Source organism: Nicotiana attenuata, chromosome 6, assembly GCF_001879085.1.
Source record: "Nicotiana attenuata strain UT chromosome 6, NIATTr2, whole genome shotgun sequence".
NCBI lineage: Eukaryota > Viridiplantae > Streptophyta > Magnoliopsida > Solanales > Solanaceae > Nicotiana > Nicotiana attenuata.
In genome coordinates this window covers 78,490,138-78,509,088 of record NC_031994.1, presented here as the reverse complement: position 1 = coordinate 78,509,088, position 18,951 = coordinate 78,490,138, and the positions used below count along the sequence as shown (strand labels likewise).

The 18,951-nt window shown below is 35.0% G+C and overlaps 2 protein-coding genes across 2 annotated transcripts; both read left to right on the top strand.

Annotated features, from left to right (window-relative positions):
- On the top strand, window positions 258-10,019 carry LOC109227293 (uridine kinase-like protein 1, chloroplastic). Its single transcript, XM_019392403.1, has 14 exons — window positions 258-566; window positions 1,186-1,277; window positions 1,667-1,736; window positions 1,903-2,021; window positions 2,555-2,651; window positions 4,086-4,165; window positions 4,515-4,709; window positions 5,126-5,209; window positions 5,308-5,368; window positions 7,485-7,545; window positions 8,805-8,898; window positions 8,983-9,055; window positions 9,421-9,503; window positions 9,606-10,019. Exons 1-14 carry the CDS (start codon window positions 365-367, stop codon window positions 9,750-9,752), a joined length of 1,458 nt encoding a protein of 485 aa, XP_019247948.1. The 5' UTR covers window positions 258-364; the 3' UTR covers window positions 9,753-10,019.
- Window positions 11,729-15,992, top strand: LOC109227292 (probable N-acetyltransferase san). Its single transcript, XM_019392402.1, has 3 exons — window positions 11,729-12,105; window positions 15,105-15,227; window positions 15,515-15,992. Exons 1-3 carry the CDS (start codon window positions 11,949-11,951, stop codon window positions 15,724-15,726), a joined length of 492 nt encoding a protein of 163 aa, XP_019247947.1. The 5' UTR covers window positions 11,729-11,948; the 3' UTR covers window positions 15,727-15,992.

Below are 18,951 nucleotides of genomic sequence, written 5' to 3'. Positions count from 1 at the left end.
CTCATATCATAGGAAAAGAATGTAACTTTTACAATGTTTACTCCAATCAACTACTAATAACATGTAATTAGTAAAGTAAAACACATATTGATTAGTTAGAAATATTTTATTCTTCATCTTCTTATTTACTAATATAGTCATTGTTAATCAATTGGAAGTCCACTTTGTTTATGATAGTTTAGAACTGGATTCGAAGAGCATATTCTCAAAAAACAAAGTATAGGTAGCTGAGTTTGTATTTGATATAATATTCTGACCCTGACCAATAAATTATTTTTGTCCTTCCTTTTGTGTTTGTTCATTGACGACTATTCCGTGATTCTTAAGCAGAGAAGAAAAAAAAGATTTAAAAAGAAGAGCAAAAATGGCGCCGGTGCCTGAGGAAACAACGGCGATAGATTACGTGATGGAGGCAGCTTCTGGTGCACACTTTTCCGGTCTCCGATTTGATGGCCTTCTCACTTCTGGCTCTGCTTCTCCACGCGCTTCTCCTACTCACACTCCCACGCACTTCTCCACCACTATCCCTCTTGATTCCACTACCCCTAAACAGCCTTTCGTCATCGGTACTTCTTCAAATTCCCAATTAATTATCGAAACTTTTTTGTTTTTTTCCGGTTTGAATTAAATACATGTTAATTCTAGACAAGTTGAGAATTGGCTTTATGAACTTTTAGTATCTATTTTGCTGTAACACTTTAGGCCCATACCATTTGAAGAAATTTTGGTTGGTAATATGAATCGTGTAATATTCATTTGGCTCTGTTCATGACAACAACAGCAACCCAGTATTCTGTTTTCATTTCCTTCCATTTATTTAGTGGTTTGCTGACAATTGTACTAGATTAAATTGGGGTTGAGTTAATAGGAATGGGCATAGAGGATTTTATATGACTGACCCCCCTAGTTTAGGCTTCAGGCGTAGTCGATTGATTGATTGTTTTGAATGTAATGTTGTTTTTTTCAAATGATTCTTGAGCTTTTGCTCTGTGTATCCTATTATTTCAAGAATTCAGTGGGAAATTTCACTACTTGAAATGGGTCCAAAAAAAGCAGAAAAGATATAGAGAATTCATACAAAACAATAAATTATTGTTTTTACTTTTTTGGGTTTATTCATGGAGATTCTGTTATACCAATTTGACCTAATATTTGTTCTATTATTCTCTGGGGGTTTTTGAGCAGGGGTTTCTGGAGGTACAGCATCAGGTAAGACGACAGTGTGTGACATGATCATCCAACAATTACACGATCATCGTGTCGTGCTTGTTAATCAGGTTTGTTTCGTGTTCTTGTCTTTGCTTACTTATTGATTGCTGACATGTTTTGATAGTTGTCAAAGCCACGGAAAGCATATTGTTATAAAGGAAGAGGGTTGCTCTGGTGTGGTGGGATTTACCAAATCCTCCCCTCCCCCCAACAAAAAAAAGGAATACATTGTTCTGAAGGTGGCATTACGAATTATTTACAGATTTCACGAATCCCAATAAAACTACATACTCTTTCACAAATTGGTACCACATATCTGGTGTACCTATATTTAGTTTCTGATTGTTTGGATTTAAGTAAGGATGCATACACATCTTCTTCATCATGGGGGATTTCTCAGGTAAGTTTATTTGATTGAAATATTAATTTTTTTTGTGACGAAATTTGATGTTATCAGGATTCTTTCTACCGCGGTTTGACGCCTGAAGAAATGAAACGTGTCCATGAGTATAATTTTGATCATCCAGGTAATGCGATCTCCTCAGATGTAACTGTTTAGCTGGTGAAGATCCGGAAATTAGTGCTCTTGTACTTCTCTGGACTTGGTTGAACTTTCAGTTAACCAACCTCTGGCACTATTATGTGCAGGAGCATGAGTTCTAACTTCGGAATAATATAATGATTTACTTTCAGATGCTTTTGACACTGAGCAGCTCTTAGAGTGCGTTGAAAAGTTAAAATCTGGCCTGTCAGTCCAAGTCCCAATATATGACTTTAAAACCCATCAAAGATGTTCAGACAGCTTCCGCCAGGTATACATTTGTACCATGTTACTGTTGCATTGTTCTGTTTCCCTCCTTTTATCTCTTTTCACGAGAACATTTCATACCGACAACCGTGCTCCACATTTAAGTTCGTTGGAAAGCATTTAGTAGTTTGAAATTTGTCGACTCATATGCATGTTCTCGGTTTGCTGATTTACTTGGATCTCGGTTCTTATTGCTTTTTATTTCTTCGATAAGGATCACGGTTCTAATTGCTTCAAAGGATCATTTAAGACCTTTAAGCGTATTGCCTTATTCGCAGTCTCTGTAGGAGTAATGAGATTTTCCCCGTTGGTTTGTATCAGCTTGTATATGCTGCACAGTTCTTTCATTTAACATGGCTCACCCGTGACCCACCAATTGTGTTTCTCATTGGTCTATAAGATGTTGTGCTTCTGTTTCTCTTATGAAGAGAAATCCGATAGAAAATAATGCATACCGCTTTCTAGTTGAGTTTCTTTTGTGTTTGTTTGTTCCTTTTTTAGCAACTTAACAAATCTTTAGCATGAAAATTCTGCCAGGTGAATGCATCTGATGTTATCATCTTGGAGGGTATTCTTGTTTTCCATGACTCGCGTGTCCGCAATCTGATGAATATGAAGATTTTTGTTGATACAGGTTCCACTTCTTTAAATAATTTTGGCGCACTGTAGCTTACTGCGGTGCATCTTCTATTCCAGCTTATCATCTTCACCCATGTTGCTGTTGTCATCATATTTCTTTTACTTTGCACACATGTTCCATCAAGCTTATAATAAGCTTCAATTGCATGCCAATTCATAAAGTATTTTAACTTTTAAGCTTTTACCAACAGTTCAATCGAATATGATAGGCATTTATTTTCATTTTTTAACTTATCAGCGCTTTAACTCCCTAGAAAGATATTCTTCTTATGGCTGATTTCAAGATTTTAGAAAAGAAGAGTTGACTATGTTATTTTCTCAATGTAAGAATTAACTTCATCATTATTATTTGCATCTTCTTGATGCCATTAATGAAATCACTTCATCTAAAAAAGAAAAATTAACTTCATGGTTTTCAAACATTGATTGGAGAAATAATCATCTATAAAAGGTTTACTTTAATAACACTTTATCATGGCTAGAATGGAACTCCAGATCTCCATCTTGTAATGTTGTCGTGGTTTCAAAATCATTATGTTTCACCCCGACTGAAATGATATTCATTAATTTATAGATGTGTAGTGTGTATTCTACAGCCATATGTGAGCAACAGAATCTTTCACTAGGGAATTAGAAGCACTAACCAAGTTGTGGGAAACTTTACTTGTGCATGTATGTGCGCTCCAAGAAAATGTTCCTATTACACGTATTATCAGCCTGCACGGAGGAACTAGAAGTAAATAAAAAGTTGATTAGACCATACCTCTATAATGTTTAGTCCAAATTTTACGTAGTAGAGAACAACCTGTACTATCTCACTATATCTTACATGAAATTCCATCTTATTTTAACTCGGGGATATATTACAACAAAGTTTTTGCCTCTACTTTAGCTAAAACAAGATATGTTAGATTATATTTAGATGAAATTCAGTTCATATCAATCCATAAACACCAAAAAGAAAGTAATAAGTAAATAAAAGTTATAAATTGAAACTACATATAGTAACTAAAGTGGCTTAATTAAGTTTAACCGTATTTGCTTAAATAAATTGAGTCTGCATGTAGGTTGCCTTAGTACGTTTAATGGAAGCTAGTAATTTGCTTTAATCCCCTTTACTACTGGTGTGTGTTTATTAATTTACATATTGAACTAAAGTAGATTACCAAAAACTTGTTATCTTTTCCATCTAGAGTCTCCTCAACTTAGAAGAAGGTGAATTTTGTGTATTCTTTATCTATCATCCTGTGGAATATTTTCATTTGGAGAGTTATGCACACTTAATGGCTGATAGGGTATTATTTAATTTACCACATTGAAACTATCTCAAAGCTTTTCTTGTCTTCTATTGAAAGTTGTCTTTAGAATGGCAGAAATCATTTTTCTTAGTCTTGCTTGCACTTTACGGGTGATAATTATCTTATGCTAGATGCTGATGTGAGGCTTGCTCGTAGAATAAGACGTGATACAGTGGAGAGGGGTAGAGACATAAACTCAGTACTTGAACAGGCAAGCATTACTTTCTTGAAATATGTCATACTGCCATTAGTCCAATTTTTGGGATCAATTGTCTTTTTGTCTTCAAAGTTTTCTAGGTTATTCTTTTAAATTTGAAAAGGAAAAAGCTAACTATTGTCCTTGTTCCTTTTGAGGTTCAGATTATTTCTTCTTCTGCATGGCTTGAGCTTGTTAAGAACTTCAAATCTTCTTAATATGAGATTCTTTCTCTTTATTCAGCAATTAGTAGTTATTCAGGATTGACATGTTCCTTTTAAAGTTTAAACACATTTTTATATTTAATGCTGCCTATATGGCTTTAAGGTACAGTTTAACCTTAAAAATTTTCTCACTCATGCAGTATGCAAAGTTTGTCAAGCCCGCTTTTGATGACTTTGTTCTTCCTTCAAAGAAGTATGCTGATGTTATCATACCAAGGGGAGGTGATAATCATGTTGCTATTGATTTGATTACCCAACATATTCGCACAAAACTTGGGCAGCATGATCTTTGCAAGATATATCCGAATGTGTATGTTATTCAGTCGACTTTCCAGGTATGCACATCACTGTTTATTATGTAAAATGAACAATTTATCTGCTTAGACTGTTAGCTGATGTCAGATTGTTTAGGCGAGGCACCTAGGTAAGACGATATCTTAGCTTAGGTTACTAGAAGTAGTTAACTCTAGAATAAAACTGGTAGTGCAAAGCGGCATTCTGTAGTATTAGTTTCCGAAGGTTATCATAATTTACTTCCGGACTTATCAAAGTCAAGTGAACGTGGATGGACAAGAAGTCGAGAGAGAAAGGTGGAAGAGAACAATTTTCATTAAAGAGGATCACTCATGTACCTTCAGCGAAAAGATCAAGAATTTGCCTAACAATTAGGTTTAAGTGATTGGTGAATTTGGTGTTTTCTGTACGTTTATCTACTAATGACAATTACCTTTTATTTTCTTCTGTATTACAGATTAGAGGTATGCATACACTAATTCGAGATAAAGATATTTCAAAGCATGACTTTGTTTTTTATTCTGATCGGCTTATTCGTCTGGTAATCCCAACTTTCTAAGTACGTTGGATATGACATGACTACAAGGCTAATGTCTTTAATAGGAACTTAGAAGGAAATTTCGATGAACTTCTTTTCAGGTTGTGGAGCATGGTCTTGGGCATTTGCCTTTCACCGAGAAGCAAATAGTCACTCCAACAGGTATGTTCATAAGACATTCTATGTGATTTGAAGGTTTTTCTACCTTTTCTTCCTTTCAGTTTTCTCTATCATTACCTTGTGGGCAAAACTGTTTCTTCTTGGAATGGATAGATTGTCTACCTACTTTTGAATATACTTGGAATTATTTCTCAAAAGAGAAAATATACTTGGAATTAATAATTTAGTTATTCGTTATTGGGTTAGCTTAGTCATATATGAAGTGTTCCATCTAGAGGTGTCAAACGGGCCGGGTTGACCCGGGACCGGCCCAGGCCGGTTGAGACCCGGCCTGGCCCGGTAGTTAGGGGGCCGGGTGGGCTGGGTTACTGGGGTTAGGGGGGTTGGTCCGTTCACTTTAATTCATCCGGTTAACCAGACCGGTCAAACCCGGTCAACCAAAATCCCTTTAGAACCGGTTAACCGGTTTAAAGGCTAGATTTCAATTTTTTTTTTTAAAGGTTTTAGAGTCTAAGGTAATGCAAAACCTTTGAATTTACTCTTTTTTCGTTAATTTACTTGTTAAATGTAAACCTTTCAATTTGTAAGTTTGAATTTTGAAATAAATGTAGCACTTGCAATTTGTAAGTGCAATTTTTTTTCCATCTTCATTGTATTCTTTATATTTTTTTATATTAATAAAAATTACAATAGTTATACAAAATACAAAAAAAAATAAAAAAATAAAAAAACACTAACCCGCCCCGCCCCGCCCCCTTGGACCCATAACCCTTACGGTTCATTTTTTTACCCGGATGAACCCGAACCCGTTAAGCCCGGTAACCCCTAACCTGTAACCGGCCCGGTTCGAAACCCGGACGGTTTCAACTTTTCCCTACCCGGCCCGGCCCGGCCCAGCCCAGCTCACCCGTTAGACACCCTTAGTTTGATCCTTATCCAAAAGCCTTACATATGAAGTGTGAGCTTAACTGTAATACAGGTTTCTTAGAGGCATTTGAATACCTCGTATCATGATTAGATGTAGATATTTTATCATCCAGAAAGCCCTTATGCGGCTTAAATTTAAATGTTATCTCTTGTAAAAGAAATCAAAATGATGACAACCCCCACCCCCGCGCGCGCCCAAACACCCAAAAAAGAAGTCAAAATTGTTTTAGATCCGTTTCCATCGAATGAAATGCTTGACTAAATACTTCTCTTGATTGAGTGCAGAATAAAGCAAGAGAAACTAATGTGATATCATCTTAACCTTTTCCCGGTCATGCTATTTTGGTTTACGTGGTCTGTCTTCTTCTTCTTCTTTTTTTTTCTTTTTTTTTTGAGAATGAAGTTTGCGTGGTCTATCTTGATGATTGAGCTTCATTATTTATTTGATGTGGAGCAAAGACTGCCTATCCAGTTATGACTTCTTTTCCATTCATAGCCATCTTGAGGATACTTCAGCTTGCGCACTCAGGATCATCTTAGCTTTCCCACTCACCCCTAAATTTACCAATCAATCAACTTATCTTTAATCCCAAATTAGTTTGGCATAATTGCTGTAATTATTAGATTTTTTTAGGTTCTTTGATGCTGATAAGAACTACAACACCTCTACTCCTAGCGATTGTTCTGAATTCTCAATATCCATGTCGCTCCCAATTAGACCCCTCCCAAATCAATATTCACTAATTTAGGTTTTCTAACACTAAATGCTCTCTACATTTTCTGTTGGCATACAAATTCTAACTAGATTAGAAGTCTCCTAGCTAACATTGAACCTAAATTTTAGTTTACTAACATGACTAACCCTTAATCCTAACTAATTGGTATTTTTATGTGGATCTTTTTCTTCCACTATACCCTATTTTGCACTTAGTTTGCATGGATTCTAAGATATTGTAGGTCTTTCGAGACTACTTCATTTGTTGTGATTTTGGCTTCCCTCAATTACCATGCTTTCACACCTATGGACTGTTGCATCTGGAGGTCGACGTAGGACATGATCAAACTATCTCAAGCGACGTCTTACTTCCCTTTCTCTTCACTTTCTGAATGTTGGGTTGGCAAAAAATTCTTGTTATCTGTTCATTAGCTATTCTTTTACTTCTCAGTTTTCTGTTGCATATCTCTCCTGCATATGAATCCAAGCTCACATTTTTGCTTGATTCAATTCCAGGGTCAGTATACACCGGTGTTGATTTTTGCAAAAAGTTGTGTGGAGTGTCCATTGTTCGAAGGTGAGTATTAGATCAGGTTTTAACAAGTTCTCTTTACCTTTGGATATATACTGGTTAAAGAAAAAAAAAGGATAGAGACTGGACTGAGCTGGATCTCCTTATGTGTAAAAGCAAATATGTTACTGATTTTTTTGGGTTTCAGTCCAGGAGTGAGAAAAAAAGAATTCGTCCTTTCTAGTAGTCTAGACTCTAGACTTGCAACAAGCAACCTTTTCTCCTCTCGTGTCTGTGTTTATTGTTCAATGGGAACAGTACCAGTTATCTACTATCTTACTAAAGGAGTTCAGATATATAACTTGTTTCTTACTTTGCACTTTTTAGTCACTTCCATAAGATTGTCTCCTCATCAGAAAGTCAAGGAGAACTTTGCTTTTGCTTGCTATATTTTCCCAAACATGTGTATATACACATTTATACACAGTCAATTTGTTCTCAAGTTAAGTTCATTTTACTTCCTCCATCTTGAATTGGTAAGTTGAGTTAATTGCCCATGCAACATGTAAAGGCTAGAGCTGAAGGATTACTGTCTTTAAATGGAAATGGATATGCAAGTATAGATAAGTTCACTTGCACCCAAGGGAGTGGTCTTGTGGCGAATAAAGTGGGTGCAAACCTTAGAGACCAGGGTTCAAATCCCATCATAGACAAAATTCAGGTGATTTCTTCCCATCTACCTAATGGGTAGAGTTACCCGGCATCTGTGGTGGCGGGAGGTAACAGGTACCCAGTGAAATAGTCGAGTGTGAGCAAGTCTATGAATGCTGGTCTTTGTTACCATCTCAAAAAAAAAAGTCTATGAATGCTGGTCTGCTCGAAAAGTTGATAAAGCCATCAGGAAAGTCTGGCAGATGATCCTTGCTTGTAGTGTGTTTGGACATAAAGGAAGCACACATGTTTTGATGGGAAATCAACTTCTCTAGTGTATACTCAGGACTAGTCCTTAATTAATGAGAACTTATTGTATGACTGCTGACAATTTTGATTAAGGGATATGTAGAAACAGCCTTATAAGGCAAGGGATGTAGAAATCCAGTCCCGGTCTCTATGTCTTACAATTTGGATACTTGCATGACTTACGAGGGGTAATTGATTCTACCAGGCATTTGAAATTAGGAGGATTTTTTTTTTTTGGGGGGGGGGGGGGGATCATGGTTTATTGATATTTATGCATCAGTAAAGCAGTTTGATGTTGTGCAGTTGGTTACTTTACTTTATTCTCAGGACAAATCAACTAGCTTAAAACTTCTGTTTATTTGCAGTGGTGAAAGTATGGAAAATGCACTTCGTGCTTGCTGCAAGGGTATTAAAATTGGGAAAATTCTGATCCACCGTGATGGTGACAATGGGAAACAGGTGATCCGTTTTGTTCTTTTCCTTTTCTGCTTCCACATTGACAGGATATCACGGATAACGTGGTGATGAACTGCATCTGAGCAGCTTATATATGAAAAACTTCCAAAAGACATCTCAGAGCGGCACGTCCTGCTTCTGGACCCGGTACTTGCTACAGGTATAGTATCTTGGAACCCGTGACCCATAGGACGATCATTTCATTTTTGAAACCAAATCTCTTGTTTGTAGAAAAGTTGTTTTCTCCTATAGATGATCCCAGTTCTTTATCTGGGTGTTTCCTTTTGGGGTTTGGAAATCTTTCTTCTTTTGCATTGATTTATTGCTGGAAAGATAAAACAAGGGGGGAAAAGAGGATGTTGAGTATGTGGATCAGGATTCTGGAGACTAAAATGTAATAGTAACAGTGTGTTTACTTGATTCTTTTACCCGGTCCTTCACCTGCGGATGAAATGTCGTTTTCTTTTGCTACCGCTGTAGATAAAAAGGAAATAGAATTTAACCCTATATCCTTTTCCTTTGAAGGTAATTCGGCTAACCAGGCAATTGAGCTGCTCATACAGAAAGGAGTACCAGAATCCCACATTATTTTCTTAAATCTCATCTCTGTGAGTTTCTTCCGTTTTGCTATCTCAGAAACAACTGCAACTACACAACCTTTTCATAGGGCATTTCAACCATGTACTGACTTCTGCTATCTTTTTCTTTAGGCACCTGAGGGAATACATTGTGTTTGCAAACGATTCCCCTCCTTAAAAATTGTTACGTCGGAGATTGATCTGGCTTTAAATGAAGAGTATCGTGTCATACCAGGTTTGGGAGAGTTTGGTGATCGTTACTTTGGCACTGATGATTGATCCTGCACGTTTTGCAAAGAGTCTAAAGATTGATGTGCTCCAGCACTGGAACTTTAACACCCTCCAAATGTGGATCTATGATCTGGCTCTTCTTCTGGTTTATTAGCTGTTTCAGCATAAGTATAGAGAACACTCATACTGGATATTCTTAATGATGCCGGTCGATGTAAAATCTAAACGATCTCTTGCTCTATTGAAGCACATATTGCTAAATGAGACCTGCTGCTTTTAAGTGTGAATCAAATATTCTAACATGCCTGCAGCTTAGGACTCTGTTCAAAGCCGCGTGTGTAACTCACTTTGTGTTTATACCAATTAAACAAATACATGACATCACTTAACCATCCTAAAAAATAAAGTATACGTTGTCGGATATCCCCACTTGTGATAATATACTGGATTTGTTGTTGTTATTGTTGTCGATGTTTTATTTTTTTTTTGAAAACATTTCTTAAAACGAAATCAAAATATTGAAAAAGAGGAAATTCAGAAAACATGTAAAGGAGAACAAAGAAAAAAATGAAAATTTGGACTCCATCTTTCAGTATATGTAGAATCAATAACAATATACCCACTATAATCCCACGTGGAGGGATCTAGGGAAGATAGTGTGTACACAGATCTTATCCGTACTTGTAAAATAGAGATGTTGTTTCCAATAGACTTTCGGGTTCAGGTAGGCATAAGCATCACATTAATGAAAAACAAGAAAGGATAACGCCGAGAAGCCCGATAAAAGTAGCATAAATAACAAAGATGACCGAAATGCAAGAAACGACAAGTAGTTATGGAAATCTAATACCAACAGAATGCGAGAGTACGTATTAATAGTAAAAATTGCATGGGGCGCCCTATTTGGTCGCCCCGTTTAACCTATACCCATATTTTTAAAATTATTTAACCTATACCCTAATTTTGACAACTTCAGATCCTGTGGCCTATGCTCCTTTCTTCCTCCTCATCTTTTTCTCTTCTTCTTCTTTTCTTTTCCAAACATGTTATCCTGTAAGTTACACATGTTACCGTTTCTAGGAATTGGGCGACAAATCAAGAAGAAAGAAAGACTCGCCACTGCCTCTCAAACATTAATACATCCCAACACAAAAGTACGTAAATAATAAAACAAGAGTTTATTATCAAAACTCGAAAAAGCATCAACTGAAGTTTGGGACTGCAGGGCCAAACTTCAGATATTACCAGGTTAAATTTTATCTGAAGTTTGCAACTATCATGCTAGAAAAAATTATCTGAAGTTCGAATATAACAAGCTGATTTTGTCTGAAGTTTGCACTACAAACCGAAGAATTTCAGACTAATTTGTCTGAAGTTTGCACTACGAACTGAAGTTTTTGATTGCTTTTGCAAGTCAGGCCAAACTTCAGACGAAAATATGTGAAGTTTTACTTTGATAAGGTCACACTTCAGGCAAAAAAATCTGAAGTTCACACTTCAGACTTAAATTCTTGCTACTTCAGGCCCTGTATGTCTGAAGTTACCCGAAAAGTGGGTACGGTTGCAATTTTTTTTGCAAAGCCGCATAACTTAAATTGTGACCCAAAAACTGGTTATAGATGCAAATCCCCCTACCGATATGAACAATCTAGACTACCTAACCCATTGCCCTAATCCTCGAGCTTGACACATTCCTTTTAATATAAAAGGAGAACATCAAAATACAAAACTCAAAACTTATTCCACGTTATATATGGCAAATGAGGTCTGATTAGATGCACTTGTCATTTAATAACTACTCTTCTGATAAGTTAAAGGATCTACTTGTTAATGGTTAATATATCTATATTTCTTGAACAGAAAACCAAAAAAAAAAAATTCAGTTCTTCCATATAAAATTTAATCTTGTGGTATTAATTGGAGTATTTCCATTTAATAAGTACATGTTAAATTCAACAAAAGATTTTTTCCCCCCCCCAAAATATATTGACTATCTAACGTCATTCCATGGGCTAAATCCAAAGATGAGTTAGGTTGTAGCCCATAGAAATAAGGTGGGTATGTGTGGCTCCATTTTTCCATTTGTCAAAAAGTAGCAGCCATTATTTTGACTATACACTCTTCTGTTCTTCACCTAATTCCATTCTTCTTCTGTTAGTAACGTGCTGCTAACTCCTATAGCTCCTCTTGGAGCTCCAATTATTTAACACCAAGTACCAAAATCCAGAGCAGGATTATCAAAGAATGGGGGTAGGAGGACGTGAAGTGGCAATTTCACTGGATGGAGTGAGGGACAAGAACATGATGCAATTGAAGAAAATCAATACTGCAATTTTCCCAGTTCGATACAATGATAAGTATTACACTGATGCCATTGCCTCTGGTGATTTTACCAAGCTAGGTTCGTCTTTTCAATTCTGGGGTTTTTATTTTGCGTAATTAGTGGGTGCCTAATTGGTTTTATTTAGACCTGTTTTGTGATTGAAGGGTAAATAGTGCAATGTAGAGATCCCTTCGTTCCAAAAGAATGAATGGATTTGGATCATTAGGGTCAAACTTTTTAATGGTCTGTGTCAATTTGGACATGGATTCTTTATTTTCTTAGTATGGGCACCTATATAAAATTACTTTAAGATACTATTTTTGTAATTAATGTAGTTCTTAGAAATGTAAAAAAAACTAGTTGATTCTCTAAATAGTACTATTAGTGTAATATAAAATGAGAACAATAAGCTGAATTAAAAGGTACCTACTTTTTGGTGAAGGGTGAATCTTTCTCTTTTTCTCTGCTTTGTAGCATTTTGGAGTCTAACGATGATAAGAAGAGTAGTAGTTATAAGAGCCTTTTAGTCTATTTTCTCTCTAATAAGTACAGGAATTGTGCTGATAAAAGCAAGTGATTAATAGCCATGAGACAAGAGAAACCACAGGTAGATGCCAAACTAATTAGAGGGAATAGTGGTGCTTACTCAACGCGTCAACTCATATAACAAATCCATTATCCGCTATTTGGGTTTGTTTCGTAACTCATCACAAGAATGGCTGCAGTCAAGAAAAGGGAAGGGAATTGAGGCTTTTCCAAAGGAGTTATTTTCTTGGATGAGGCTAAGTTTAAGTAGTTGGAGGACCCCCTCAATGGAGAAGGAAGTTAGTTCATACGGGGATTGTAGCTGTATTTGGTAGTTTTACACTGTACATTTGAATGAAAAAATTACTCTCTAAAGAGAAATTAACCACTTAATTGTAGTGACATCCTTTAGGCCTCTCTTCTGTAGCTCGATATATTTGGTTGTTGTAGTTGGTACTCTGGTCTTAAGAACGTCGATATGTCCTACCGGTCCTTATTAAAAAAAAAAGTTGGTACTCCAGGCTTTCTTTTCCCATATTTTCTGATTGGCTTTGGTTGAAATCTCCTGTAGTTTTTTTTTCTGTGTATCGCCTATTATTAATCTGAAAAAAATCTCTATTTATTGAAGAAATATACGACTTACAACATTGTATTAATTCAGAAGAGAAATCATCTCAGTGCCCCTTAGCCCAGTGTTCATGATGCAATATGGAACCTGTGCCCTTTTCTTTATGTTTACATATTGAAGTGTACAATGAGAAAAATCTTATATTTTACAAAAGTAGATGTTAAATTAACCTACTTCACTATAGCAAATAGCAGAATTAATTTGAAATACAGGAATACAGAATTAACCTGTGATTGTTGTGTCACTCTGGAATTTCTACTCGCAAAATTGTTTTCCCATTGTTATATATTATTACTTAGTATCTCATCAGTAACTCTATCTTCAACTCTTCTTTTTTTAATGAGGTATCAACTCTTTTTCTCCTACTATTAGTTTTTTTTATAAGTTTTCCTACTATTAGTTAGACAGTTTAGATTCTCATATAACATTTTTTTTTAAAATATTCTCATATAACATTTCGAATGACTTTGTTTCCATTGTTTAGAAAATGAAGTCATTTAACATTTCATATACTACTTCAATTTTTTATTTAGAGAAAAAGTTCCTTTTTTTGTGGACTATAAATATAATTTATGAATCAAACTTGTGAAAAGACCCGAGCATCTAACTTAACATCTTAAGGCAATTGGGGGAGTAGCTCATGACATTTATAAACCCTTTGAAAGCCCTTTTACGCTATTCATGTGGGACAACTTCCTGTGTGAAGTACCCTTTCGGAAGCTCTTACACTAATGTGTAAATATAATCTGGGAATCTAATCCAAAAGCTTAAGGCAATTGGTGGAGTAGCTCATGGCATTTATAAACCCTTTGAAAGCCCTTCCACTATTCATGTGGGACAACTACTCGTGTGAAAGAATTACCCTTTTGAAAGCTCTTACACTAATGTATAAATAGAGTCTGGGAATCTTATCCAAAAGCTTAAGACAATTGGTGGAGTAGCTCATGACATTTATAAACCTTTTTTAGAAGCCTTTTAGAAGTCGGGATTTTGAAGGGTCAAGAGCAACACAGCTTATGAATGTACTAGTTAGTAATCATCATTGCTTGATGCAGCATTAGGTTTCTACGGGAAAGAATAACAACTCAATTTGTCGTTATTTATGATAAAACAATAATGATTTTGTGTAACGACCGTTTCCTAAAAGTCTTGCAAGAGACATTTATACCTTCAATAGTGTAGGTAAAGACCAGATCAGAAAAAAAAAAGTGTAGGTAAAGAGGTGCAAGAAATTACTGAATATGTGTTTTTCTTTATGGGTCAGTAGAGGAGGTAAACATAAATGTGTAGCGAAGTACAGCAAAGTGCAATTTACGGTTTCTATGCAGGTTAAAGAAAAATGTGTTTCCTATAATATTCAAAGAAATGAATACATCCAATATATAGTTCTCTGCTTCTGCTGTGAGTTTTCAACTTTTCAATCTGTAGATATTTCACAAAACTTTTGTCATCTTTTGTACCTTCAAATTGATACTCTTTGTTAAGCATCTCACATTGGTTGAGAGAATGGGAGGTTTTCTCCTTATATGTTCTTGGGCAATTCTCACCTTATAAGCTAGCTTTTGGTGTGAGTTTGGGCTGAAGGTCATTTTCTTTACGAGCCTGACTCATTCCTATCCTTAGTTTACCCAATGTTCTGTCCCAATTTTATGTTGTCCATGCGCCAGATGTTCTGCTTTGTGTGTGTATGGGGTTTTCCGTGTCCCACGTTGGTTGAACGAATGACCTATTGTCTCCTTATATGATCTTCGACAATCCTTACCTCATAAGCTAGCTTTTGGGTTTGAGTTAGGCCTAACGTCCATTTTCGTTGTACTACTTCGAGATAAATTCAAGGAATGCATCTCTATCTGGTTTAAGCTTTCCGTTTCCGAATCTTGGATATTCTATAGAACTTACCCTGTTTCATTTTTTGTGCCTGCAGCGTATTACAGCGATATTTGTGTTGGTTCAATTGCATGTCGCCTTGAGAAGAAGGAAGGTGGGGCTGTTCGTGTTTACATAATGACTCTGGGTGTTTTGGCTCCATATCGTGGGCTAGGTATTGGTGAGTACTCAACTTATCCTGCTCACCTTGGTCGAAGTTAATGTTACCATATAACTTTCCGTGGTTCTTTTCCAGTTTGACTGCTCAACCTTCAAGTTGACATTTTCCTTTAATTTTGAAGTAGTTGTAAGGCGTTTACACCATTTCAAAACACAATATAGAAATATCGGACAAGTTTCTTAGAAAAAAATGAATAGCAGCACAGAGTCAATCGATTGCAGTTTCTCCTGACATGTCAATAATATTGAGCAACTTCTCATTTAGTTCATCTTTTTATTCTGGTGCAGGTAAAATGTTGTTGAACCATATCCTCAATCTTTCTGCCAAGCAGAACGTTAGCGAGATTTATTTGCATGTGCACACAATTAATGAAGATGCCCTCAATTTCTATAAGAAATTCGGATTCGAGGTTACTGATAAAATCCAAAACTATTATACAAACATAACCCCACCAGATTGTTTTGTCCTGACCAAGTTCATCACTCAAACAAAGAAATAGATAGTCTGAGCTATTTGGTTGAGCCTTGGTCAAACCTTCACATTATCTTTGAGGTTCTGAGCCCCTTCTAGTTCTAGTTTTTGCTACTTATGAGTAATTTGCCACCCATTGAATTGTTACAGTATGCCCTTTTCTGTTCTATTTTTATTTATCCTATCTGCAACATCATCAAAGTTGAATGATTTCCCTGTAATAGAAATAGTGCAGTTCAATGCAAACATTCGAGTTTGGTTAATGAAATGGTCACCACATAAATGACTGCAAGATATGTATGTTGCATATAATTTTATATCGTAAATATGGTTAAAATGCATTTATAATTTTAATTTATGACTCTTATGTAAGCATTTTCCTAGCGTAATCTTACAAATGGGATAGGCCTTGGTGCAAAACAAGTTTGGATTACTTCCAATTTGAAACTGATATATACAAATTGTTGTGGGAAAAGCAACTTATAATTAAATCAAGAAAAAAAGTAGAAAAATCGAAACTGACCCATATGATCCCACGTGGAAATAACAATACTCTTTTTTTCCTAATATCTGTCGCAACATAATAATAATAATAATGAAAATAACAAGAAAGTATTTTGAGTCTAGTTCAATTATATATACAGCTCAGTTTCTCAGTTTCCATTTCCCGTCCACGAATTCTTACAGCTTGTTTGGATTGTCGTTACATTTCATAATGTATCGTATTGTACATTGTATTGTTTGATGAATACAACGTTTGGATAAATTGTATTATTTATCATCATTTCACGATGTCACGCACCAACAATATGAAGAATAAACGAGTAACATTACTAAGAAAAAAATAGGATATTATTATATAAAAAAGTATAAAATATGATTATTTAATAATAAGGAAGAGCAAGCTGAGAGAAAAAAGTAAGGAAACGACGCTACCAGACCAAATCCGTCGTTCCATAAAGTGACACTTTTCGTCGTTATGTAACGATGGATTTAACGATACGATACAATAAAGTTTAAGTAGCAATCAAAACAAACATTGTATTTAAAGTAACAATACGATATAATACAATATGTAACAACCATCCAAACAAGCTGTTAGTTTTCTTCTCCTACTAACAGAACTGCTCTCCTGTGATAACTTTAAAATTTTACTTTTTAATTACTTAAATTGTCAGTAGTCGTTACATATGATATATTTCCTTGTTTTTGCCAAAAAAGGTAGGAAACTCTAGGCCACTTTTACGTGGCGCCCAATAATTATTGTTGAGGAATTCTTTTGGCCGGTGCGCTGAAGTTCAATCCACACATCTTCTCTTTTTGAAGGGTATCTCAGCATATCATACCAATTTTCTTCTAGTAAAACACAATTAGGTAGCCAATCTTAATAATCTTTCAGGATTTACAGGAATGTAAATGTTGTTTTTTTTTTCTTTAACCCGTTAACTTGACTAATTTAGATTCAGGTCAAGTAAACCTATTAAGGAACAAAGCCCTCTCTTCCAAGTAGATAGACTTCTAGCCAAGTAAGCTTCCGAAGAAGGAATCGTTATGACATTTTAGAATTTAGACAAATCTTATATCAAAAAGGAAGGGGAAAATAAAGTGTATTTAAATTATAGGACAAGTTCATATGGTACACGCATTTTTTGGCTCTTGCTTAGCTCAAGGGATAAATTTGTAAAGTTGGTTGGATCAAAGCGGAATACATTATAGTATATGTTTGGGTGGTAACAAAATTCGTTTTTTAATGCTAGGTAATTGATAGATACAACACAGATTTATAGGTTGAATCTTTAAAATTCTTAGCATTGAACAAAAAATATTTCTAAGTTATATATTCATATCTTACTACTCCCTTCGTTCACTTTTAGTTGCCAAGTATTCTAAAAATAAATTTTCATTTTTACTTGTCACTTTTCATATATCAAGAGAAAAATAAGTTCTATTTTTCCCTTAGTATTAATCATTCATTCCAAATTATTTTACAAATCCATTAAGAGTACTATACACTAATTAATATGAATATCATGGTAAATTATGCACTTTATTTAATATTTTTTAAGGAGCGTGCAAAGTCAATAATGAACAAGTAAAAGTGAACGGAGAAAGTATTTGTTAGTATAACTTTAATGAATTTCTTACACATAAATTTATGCACTATGTATATATATCACTCCTTTTATTGAGTGAGGGTGAAGGTAAGGGACAAACAAACAATGTAGGGATGGATAGGTAAGCGTGTACCTAACCACATTTGCCAATTTGCCATCCTTTCCAACGAAGAAGCTACACTTTTTCTCATCACCATGATCAACTGCATCAAGTATTTAATGCACAATGTTTTATACTATAAAATTCCATGATATGTTATTGTGGTCACACTTTTCTTTTTAATGTTGACAAGCAAATATAACTACTCGATCCTATTTGACTTTGAATTGTTCGTTTGAACAACCCAACTTTCAACTCTCCTAGTCTTTGGCATACTATGTTATCTCACTAGAATAAATAAGGGAAATTATCAGTTATGTCCATTTATAAGTAGCTCATTACAAAAATTGGTTAATTCACAAAATATTATTAATATTAACCAAATATTACTAATATTAGCTATTTGTAAAAAAAATGTCAAATTTTTTGCTTTCTTTTGAGTGGGTGTTATTAGAATAGATTGGGTACATCTTAAGAGGAGCTTGAATCTCAGTTTTGGGATGCTTTGGTGAAGTTTGGAGGTGGTTTGAATTGAAAATTCGAAGTAAAAGCTGAACATGAAAAAAAAATGATATGTGTATCACACTGTGTATTATTTGTGTATCATTTGTGTATTACATATGTATCATATTTGTATCAATTGTGTATCAAATGTTTATCCATGTATACCTATGTGTGAGATACATGCGCGATACATGTTTGATACATGTGTCGCTGAAGAATTTTTTGAACTCGATTTAATTACGAATTTTGATACAAAACCAGTCCAAATCACCTCCAATCTTCCTCAAATTTTGTATATTGACTTGTCTATATGTTTTCAATGAATTTCAACTATACCCACTGAAAAAGTTTTTTTTTGCTTAGATTTTGTATATTTATTTTTTGTATTTTATCACCTTATTTGCTACCTCATCATGAAATTTTCTTTCCGTCTTGCATCTAATGTTGCTAATCACGCTTAAAAATAAGGAAGGTGATTTTTTCATGTGATTCTTTGATAGAAAGAACCTTATTTATTTGGTTTTTCAATTTTTAT